This window comes from Bidens hawaiensis, unplaced genomic scaffold (assembly GCF_021521415.1).
Source record: "Bidens hawaiensis isolate Kalapana, Puna unplaced genomic scaffold, B.hawaiensis_p1.1 tig00019817_1, whole genome shotgun sequence".
Taxonomy (NCBI): Eukaryota; Viridiplantae; Streptophyta; class Magnoliopsida; order Asterales; family Asteraceae; genus Bidens; species Bidens hawaiensis.
Genome location: NW_027493015.1, coordinates 171443 through 181589, shown reverse-complemented (window position 1 = coordinate 181589; position 10147 = coordinate 171443). Strand labels below are relative to the sequence as shown.

The 10147-nt window shown below is 34.7% G+C and overlaps 1 protein-coding gene across 1 annotated transcript; it reads right to left on the bottom strand.

Moving 5' to 3' along the window:
- Positions 1-6718: 6718 nt before the first annotated feature.
- LOC143559399 (uncharacterized) lies at positions 6719-10147 on the bottom strand. Its single transcript, XM_077047991.1, has 5 exons — positions 10090-10147; positions 7943-8071; positions 7788-7858; positions 7201-7287; positions 6719-7070 (listed from the first exon to the last, which is right to left on the bottom strand). The coding sequence occupies exons 2-5, from the start codon at positions 8055-8057 to the stop codon at positions 6750-6752; spliced, it is 594 nt and encodes a 197-aa protein (XP_076904106.1). The 5' UTR covers positions 8058-8071; positions 10090-10147; the 3' UTR covers positions 6719-6749.

The following is a 10147-nucleotide window of genomic DNA, read 5'->3' as shown; positions in this document are numbered from 1 at the left end:
AGCTTTGTATGGACGAAAATGTAGAACACCGGTTATATTGGTCTGAAATTGGAAATAACCAAATATCTGGACCCGAAATAATCTAAAAAACCACGTATAAAGTATTACAAATCCGTGAGCTAAGACGGCGAGAGATCGACAAAAGAGTTATGCTGATGTTCGTCGTAAGCCGTTGGAATTTCCAGTATGCGATAAGGTGTTATTGAAAGTCTCACCTTGGAAAGGTGTTGTCCGATTCAGAAAGAAAGGAAAATTAAGTCCACGTTTTGTTGGACCATTCGAAGTGCTTGAGCGAATCGGCACTATAGCTTATCACTTACGTTTGCCCGAAGAAATGAAAGGAATACACGACGTGTTCCGTGTTTCCAACCTATGTAAGTGTCTAGCTGACGAAACTTTAGCTACGCCTTTAAGAGATGTTGAAATCAACGAGAATCTGAAATTTGTAGAACAACCTCTACAAGTTGAAGATTTTAATGTTAAGAATCTTAAAAGACGAAAAGTAAAGTTAGTCAAAATAAGATGGAATTCCTAAAAAGGACTAGAATTTACTTGAGAATTGGAATGAGAAAGAAATACCCACACATATTTTAACAAATCTTGAGGATGAGATTTATTCCAAGATGGGGTGGATGTAACATCTCAAAAAATACCATATTTAATTCTGGGTTAAAACTGTCAACTTTAAATATAGAATGACCCAAAAATATTTTAATAATAAATATGGTAAAGAAATAATAACATATATAGATTATAAAGATGGAAGCAATCCATGTTAAGGAAAGAAATCCATTCCACGTGGAAAGAATGAAGAAAATGGAACTCTTTCACGTGAGTATAAATAAGGAAGATAAAGTCTATCTCATATGGAAAGTAGAAAATATTTGGAAGCTTTTTATAATGAGAAGAGTTTCCATAGTAAAATTCTTGTATGCCATGCATGCACTAGTGGTCCTAGCGGATGACGCGAATCACCCGACGCACACGGGCACAGGCTCGGGCGATGGGCGCAATGTGGTGCTTTAATGACGCATTTTGAACTTCACATCGCTGATTGAGAGCCGCCTTATTGTTTTTAGAAAATGGAAGCATGACCAAGACGTGACAAGTCATCAACAGTAAATTGACTAAAATGGAAATTCTGGAATTCAAGAGCTATCGTGATACGCGATGGATCAAAAGTTGACCCACCACGCTACGCGACGGGTACATCACATTGCCTCAGGATGGGCGGTGTCGCGATACGCGATCATTAAAACCTTTTGGGTCATAGCGATAGGAGATAACTAGGCGAAGTAATCGTGGACACGTGTCCAGCCACGTGGCAGGTCTACTATGTGACCAATCAGACCTAGTGGGCGGCCTCGTGATACGCGACGGCCAAACCAAAGTTTCATCACAATACACGATAGAATATTATATTCAGAGGCGGTTAAGAGATCCATCGCGATACGCGATGGATCCCCTTTTTAGCCCATCACGTATCGCAATGGGGCATACTCTTAGCCTTATAAATAGGGGTGTCAGACTCTTCCTTATGCATCCCAAATCAAACTTCACTAATACATTCTTGATATTCGTGCCTTAATCCCGACGTTCCGACGATTCCTTTATCGAAGTACGTTCAAGTGTTGAAGCTTTGTTTAGTTGTATTCTCGATTACCCGCCGACAAGTAGAAGTGTTGCCTGCATCAAGCTTAGGCATTTCACATAAGCTAGCCATACAAGGTAGCAGTACTGTTCGATTATTTTATTATATATGACTTAGACCCTAGTCGGGGGTATAGTCTATACCTTGATAAGATAATAAAGTGAAATATAGTTTATATAAGACAAGGGTATAGATAAAATATTAGTTCTTTATAATTATAAAGATTTTATAATGGTTCTTAACAAAGAAGAAACGTAGTATATACGTTTCTTCATGAAGAAGAAACGTAGTGTTTTATTAATAAATGTTTTGGACTAAAGGTCCAAGTATACATAAATAATTATCAAGGTAATGATTATGCAAATAGACTAAAGGTCTAAAGCTATATCGTTGATCTAGTATTTATACTTGGTTATTTTCGTACTATAGGTCTGAGGTAACTTCAAAACAAAATCAGTGAAAGCGCTGATAAAAACAAAGGTGAATACACTCATAATTTAAAACTCTCTAATCGAGTCATTTACCCAGAAACCAAGTTTACATGGAATAATGTATCCCTAAAACTTTAGTATGTGCTGGCAATTGGGCTAGTTATACCTGTGTCTGGATCCTTACATATGTAGGCAGAGGGTAGACATACACCACCACACGTGATACTAGGTCCGTGTCTCATTGAGCCAGTCCATAGGGCTGTGAGGGCTGGACTAATGTGATATAATTGGTACTCCGTTCTAGAGAGGCGCTAAGTGTTTTGAGTACGTACTAAAGGTTTTCATAAATGTTTTAGCGTCAGCATGTTTACCAGCATGTGTTGTTGACGTATTTTATAAACTGTTTTACAGGTAACCAAGAGTAGATGTTTGGAGTTGGAGTTTAGCTGTTAGACGATCCAATGGCTCATGAAGTTTTATTATTAAAATATTGTAAATTATGGTTTATAACTTCAATTCTTTTGTAATAAACTTAACGGGTGTTTCATTCCCGTCTTTTGAAATATATTAATATTTTAATCATAACTTCCGCTTTACAACCTTAAACTCTGATATATTTACAAATATGTATCAACTATTGGTCACACGCCTAGACCCTAAATTGGGGTGTGACACCCTTGACGGCCTATCTAGTGGTGTTTCCATTGGGTTGAAGGTGTTGAGAATGATGAAGAGAAATAATGGTCATGCTATGTAAAGGACAAACTTTCCTTTCATTCTTCACGAAACAAAAAGTAAAGGATGTCTATATTAACATAGCCGGATGATAGGAAAGGACGTATAATCACCTCAATACTAAGATACAAGTCCGGATTAAGGACAATGCACGACAAGTGACAACCAAGGATTTATGACTAAGAGCCAAGCCCTACGTTTAAAACAAATAACCTAAACATAGATAGAAATGAGCTTTGAGAGTTGGGCCCACTAGTCAAGAAGACAAGGTCAACATATTACTTCATTGGATAGAAAGGGCAGGTACGAAGAAAAACTGACATGACTTTGCCATGGGCAAAAGCCAAATAAGCGAAGGGATGTGTTATTCATACACCCTTTATAGGGTGTATAAAAAAGATATATGTGTGTTAAAATGGTGTATGAATATCCAAAAAGAGTGTGTGAATAACCATTGCCTAAACGAAACCCACTTTAAACACCTCAATAACGTAAAGTACAAACCATACTCCGTTTCATGAACTCTCACTAAAATACTATTATTTCTCTCTACTTCCCTTGTATTAAGATACAGTAGGGATGAGCTGGTACATGTACCGTTTTTCCAAACTCTTGGTCTTGGTACTGGTACCCGTACCAAAATTTTCGGTTCGGCCCGTATTGAAGACCAAATTCGAAAAATACCAGTACCGAAATCTCAAAACTTGGTATCGATTCGATACTGACGGTACCAAATCGGTATCGATTTGGTACATGTACTAGTTTGGTATCGGTATTGAATCGGTACCGATACCGGTTTTGCTCCTCCTTAAGATACAGTCTTCACTCTTAAGTCTTCCCCTAAGTGGTGGGTGAACTTTCATGATTACATTTTTTTAAATGGCAAACTGACCTACTCTTAAATACTCTTACAAATCATACATATGTGTAGAGGTGCACAAAAAACCCGAACCCGGAACCGGACCCGAAATAAATACCCGGAACCGGTTTTTCTAAAACCCGGATTTTTAATACCCGAACCCGTTCCCGACCCTACCCGTTTGGCACTAAAACCCGAACCCGAACCGGACCCGATTTGTACTCGGTAATACCCGAAAACCTGATTTGTACCCGGTAATACCCGAACCCGGAACCGGGGTTTTCCAATACCTGAAACCGGGTATTTCAAATACCCAATGTATACCCGAAAAATACCTTAAAAATACCCAAAAAATACCTCTAAAAAGTGTAAACTTTTAAAAAATCCAATCTATACCAAACAAATGCCGGAAAAAACCCCGAAAAAACCCATAAATAGGGTTTTTCCAATATTCGATAATAGGGTATTCAAATACCCGGTTTTAGAATACCCGTTTCTATACCCGAACCCGATGCATAGGGTATGGTTTTTAGAGACAATACCCGACCCGACTATTACCAATACCCGGTCATACCCGTACCCGATCATACCCGAACCCGGTTCTATACCCGAATCCGGGTATTTAAAAAACCCAATTTGTGCACCTTACCTTGTACAATTTAAATTTTAAACCATGCGTCTATACATAATGCATTGAGATAGGTAACTTATTAAACTTTTTTTAAAATTAATATTTGTATAATATTCATGTTAGTAGTTTTGGATGAACATATTTTCGTTTTGAAATGTGACACCGTAAGTTTATAATTCTGTAAGAAGAAATGAAAAAATAATATTTTTGGACAAGCTCGACCAGGCCTGTTTATTGGCCTTTTTGTAGTAGCATGCTCATGATGGGCTGCTTTTTTTAGAAGAAGACTGAAGTTCTCGGAAAGAGAATTTTTTTATTATTATTAAATTATAATGTTTAATTTTGATTTTAATAATTTGATACCATTTAATCATTCTGTAAAGTTGTTGTTTTTGTTTTTTTTTCTTTTTAAATGAACTGCAAATTACTTGACATGATATAGTTAAATGTTAACATAGATTATTTTAGACTTTTAGGAAGGGAAAGCAGTATGTCATGAAAGATTTTTCTTTTTTTTATAGATATAATAATTATTGTAACTACTACTAATTAATAACAACATTTTATAAGATACATAATTTTCATCATTCTAGTTATTATGTAACCAGGTATAATAATACGTGTTAAAAATTTTAATGACTATACTTGTACATAAATAAATACACGTGTCTATAAAAACCAAAAGCAACTAATTTATTTTTTAATCCACCCCATACAATAATAACAATAATAATAACAATAATAATAATAATAATAATAATAATAATAATAATAATAATAATATTTGTGTAAAACTATATCTCTCTATCTCTTTTGTATAGTATCAGTCAATTAAGTTGATTCAAATTAAATGTAGAGATAACTTTTCTACTTCTTTTTTTACTTTTTATAACAATATAAAAAAGAATGATTGGATATGGAATAAAGGGGATTAAATTAAACCCATCCACAAGTATACTACACTTTGTTGGTCAAATTTTATTTTGCAAATTGAAGCATGGAATCCTTTGTCCACTTTATTTACTTGCCACGGAAGATATGAATCAAATGTGTTCCTTGTACTTTGTTATTTTTGGACTTTTGGCAGAATGCTTCTACTCCACTCTTTCCATGTGACTTGCTACATAAAGCATACTTTCAAAGTGTGTGTGTGCAAAATTTTACTCCATTGCCAACAATTTATTTTATTCTTTTGTTATGGGGAATATAGAATCCAAGGAAAGAAACTTTTTTACATAGCAGCAAATAAAGGTAAAAAATATATCATTCTCAAGCATTCTTATAGTAATTTGAATTATAAATAGGTTTTATAATTATGTAAAAAATGATATATTGTATTTACTATTGTGTTTACTTATTATCTATTAATATAACTACAAGATATGAAACATTTAAGAAGAAACAACTATATTTATGTGATATCATCTCTTTTTTCATATAAGCATAAGTAATAAGTTATACATAAAAGTTAGAATGATATAACATTAGTCTTACGCCATTTATAGCATAAAACGGTTAAAGGACACAAGGAAAGTGATTTAACATAAATGTATATCTTTTAAATTGAAAACTCTCACGTTCTTCACTCTTTAAGGTCACTCCTAAAGTGAACGGGCCACAAACTCCTTCACATTGGTTTGTCTATAAATTAACATGTTTACACCTCAAGGTTTAGTAAAAAACAAGAGTTTAAAGAAATTAGAAAATCTGTTGAATTTCAAACATTTGCTTCAAATGAAGTACCTCGTTACCAAACTCATATGGTTAAAGTTGGTGATAAGTGATAACGAACTAAGATTGATAAACTGAACAATAGCTCTGAATAGTGGGATCGAGACAAAAAAATACTAGATGATATTAGTTGTCAATTGATAAGGATACTTAGGGTGGTGTTTGGGATTTACTTATTTTAGCCGACTTATGACTTATAACTTATTGAAAAGTTAAAAAAGGCGTTTGGAATTGTTTGATATGTGAGAGAATAAGTTGATAAGTTACAATATTGTAACTTATAACTTAAATAAGTTATAAGAAGGTAAAAATAAGGAATTCCCAACACCCCCTTAGAGTTTATGTTTGCAACTAATCACCAAATAAACCACCCCAGGTCAAACAACTTCTAAATACCAACCAAAGAAACTAATGAAAGAAACAGAACAAGAGAACACAAAAACACGCATCAAAGGTAAAACGAGTCCAGATACGAGGTATAGCATAGAAAATAACAAGCACGCTATCATGTCTACAGTTCGGCTTAGCATTTCGACACAAGCCAAGCTTACTCGTTTGAAATTGTGTGACTTATATTTCAAACGTCTAATATTTTAGCGAATAAGTTGCTAGTCAAAAACGCTAAAACCAAGAACTCCAATTCTAAAAACAGAACATTTCCACTTAACCCCTCATCTCAAAACTTAACCCATTGATCTCCAATTAACTATCCTAATGGCGTTTCCTACGACCACCTTTCTTTCCATGGTTCTTCTTGCCACCCCTTTTCTTGCCGCCTTTACCGAACCCATGACTGCCATAACCACCACCAAACCCATGATCACTAGAACCACCACCAAACCCGTGACTTCTGGGGCCACCACGGTCACTAGAAGATGATTTAGATTTCAACAAATCTTTAACATCAAGTACACCGTCTCTAAAATTGCCAACAGTTGACTTCAGCACTCTATCCTCGGGTTTGTTCGAGGTAGATGCCCGTTTGCTGCTACGGTTTCCACGTTTCCCACCAATGAGTCCATGTAAGAGATTCTATTAATCAAACAATGCTGACAATTTAGTTACTATATAAAAGTTGCAACTGCCTTTCAAAAAATATATATAAAAGTTGTAATTAATTAATAAAAAAACAAATGAGTGTTATAAGAGAAACTTAATAAACCTCTTTTATCATCTTTTGTTCCCTTTCTTTCTGGTTCTTCATTGCGGGCCGCGCTACGCTTAAAGGCAATCTCTGCTTCTTGGGAGGCTATGACATAACAATAAACAAAAAAAGAAGAAGAATATTATGACGCCATTTTCCCAGCAACTTCTAAAAGTGTGCATGTGTCGGTCTTGGGCTCAAACCAAATCAAAAACCAAAATCCCGGTTTTTTGAGTTTTTGAAACTGTTTGGTTTTTTCAGTTTTACCATTTGAGCTCAAAGTTTTAGAGGAAAAAAATGGTCAACAACAATGAATATGGCTTAGATGTTTTTGTTAATTGTTTAATTATAATACATTTGGGCTAAAATATTTGGGTAACAATGTTTAATAAACTCTTATACATTACTTAGAAATTCAAAATTGAAATCCATAAACCGTCGGATTTTGCTTGGCTTCGGTTATTTCAGTTATTCTGTTACGGGTCAATGTTTCATGCACACCCCAAACAATTTCTTTTTAAAAAATGTTAGTTTTCCTGTTTAAAAAATAAAAAGATTGGTGCATTAACTAACAACTATAAATAAAATGTTTACAAAAGTCTCACCTTTCCACCAAGAGAAGCTACTTTCTTGTTTTCCAATTCTTTTTTCTGTTTCCATGTCATATGAGAGGGGCCTGAATGCATATATATATGTTCGCAAATAAATTAACCGATAGTAACTAATAAACATATATTTCACTAGAGATAGATAAGATTACCCATATACTCAATATCTTTCAATATTGATTTGAGTTCCATCCTAGTGGATCTCATATCCATGTATGTTGTAGTTTCTTCCGTCCTGTTTCCGTGCTTTCTCTTATCCATTTTCATTGAGTTTGATCTGACTGACAATAAGAGAAGAAAAAAAGCAGGTTCATTCAACAAGAGTATACTTAACAGAAACAGGTAAAACTACAACCAAAATTTAAACGTTTGGAGAGGCAAACGAGTTATGAAAGTAATAAGCATCACTTCAAACTTTCTTTCAGCAAAAGTTGACATGAAAACATGTTTTTTTTTTAAAAAATGCCTTGTGTTTTTCTAAACCACGCATAACGACTTATGATTAATATAGAAGTCCTATATAGAACATGACGTTTATACTTTTTGATCAAACTAGATGAAACCTACAAATCCGATGGGCTTCCACAATCCATACAGCCTTAACATCTTTTAGAACCCATTAGCACACAAAAAGTCGTAAAGAAGTAATTACACCTAGCAAATTGGGCACGTCGGGTCAGACAGGGTAACAGGTCAGAACATGTTCGGATCAGCACAGACCAAATTTAAAAAAGGTACATTTTGATCCGAGTCAGAGAGGGTTCGGGTAGGGGTGTTCATCGGTTCGGATATCAGATATTTGGTTAGTTTGGATCGGTTTATTCAGATTTGGAATTTTTTTTATCAATAACCGAAATCTGATCCGATGGGAAAAGGAAAGTGTCTAGGGCTGTCGTAACACGTCGGTCACGAAACGATAAAACACGATGACCTGTAGCGCTAAACACGAACACAACACGACACAATAACTAATCGTGTAATTTTTTTCCAAACACGAGCACGAACCTGTTTAGTAATAGGTTAACTTGTTAAGGGACCTGTTTAAAAGATACAACGAATAATACACGTGTAACGAACCAAAAGTCTTAATTAATAGATAATTCATAACGTATTTGAAACAAAAAACCACAAATCCATAACATACTTGAAACAAAAAACCATAAAAGTAAATCACAACATACATAAAAAATATAATGTCAGGTTTAGACGAGCATTAGTGAAATGTCGTTTGTAAGTATGACTTTAGGAGTGTATATAAATTTATATTTTTAAAATAAAAATCTACACATGTTAACAGGTTTCTAACCTTTTAGGACACAAACGTAAACATGTCTTAAACAGGTCGACATGTTTAAGACACGAGACCTTCAATCAATCAATCAATCAATCATACCCAGTAAAATCCCACCGACAGCAAAGCTATAGGTAGGGTCTGGGGAGGGTGGGATGTAGGCACACCGTACCTCTATCCAAAGGAATAAAGAGGTGGCTTCCAGAGAGACCCTCGGCTCTAAGTACATGTGTATGAAGCAAAATAAAGGAAATCAAAGTTTAACAGTTATATAAAAACTACTACTAATTATAATAATATTAATAATAAGGTCACAGTTTAACAGCAATATAAAAGCTAATAATAATAATAATAATAATAATAATATATGTAAGGGAAATACCATTATGGTATGTGACCAAAATAAGTTAAGTCTAAGCCCTAAGTTATTCAATTCTCTCTAAAAATCCTTAACTTTAATTCTACTTCTCCACGAATTCCTATCCTCAACCATGTCCTCGGAGAGGTTTAGGTCTATCAAATCATGCCTAATCCTCTCATCCCAAGTCAATTTAGGTCGTCCTCTACCCCTTCTCCCCTCTATAGTAATGTTTTCTACGGATCTAACAGGATCCGAGGAATTCGTGGAGACACGAGACCTGTTAAACTCAAACCCAAACCTGTTAAAACCCGTGCTGGGTTCGTGTCATATACTGACAGCCGTAAAAGTGTCTAACTTGTCCGAATTAAATTCGGTTGGTACCAATACCACATGTTCATTTCTACTTCTACTCCAATAACTGTACATGAATCTCCAACTAAGACTTTTAATCACAAATTAAAACACAAATAATTGTGAACTGAACCAATAAGGGACTGATTAGATAGAAACTCACAAATCATTGTTTTTGATATTCTCAATCAAATACAAGCTGTGCAACAACTGACGTTGATTAAATACGAAAAGTACTAGAAACAAATTTAACATAAAATAAGAAAACTAAACACGTCGGGGATCGATTTTCAGACCAGTTAACTGTGAAGGGAAGACAAATGTTAAACGCTGGTAGCAAAGTCGGTTGTCCCT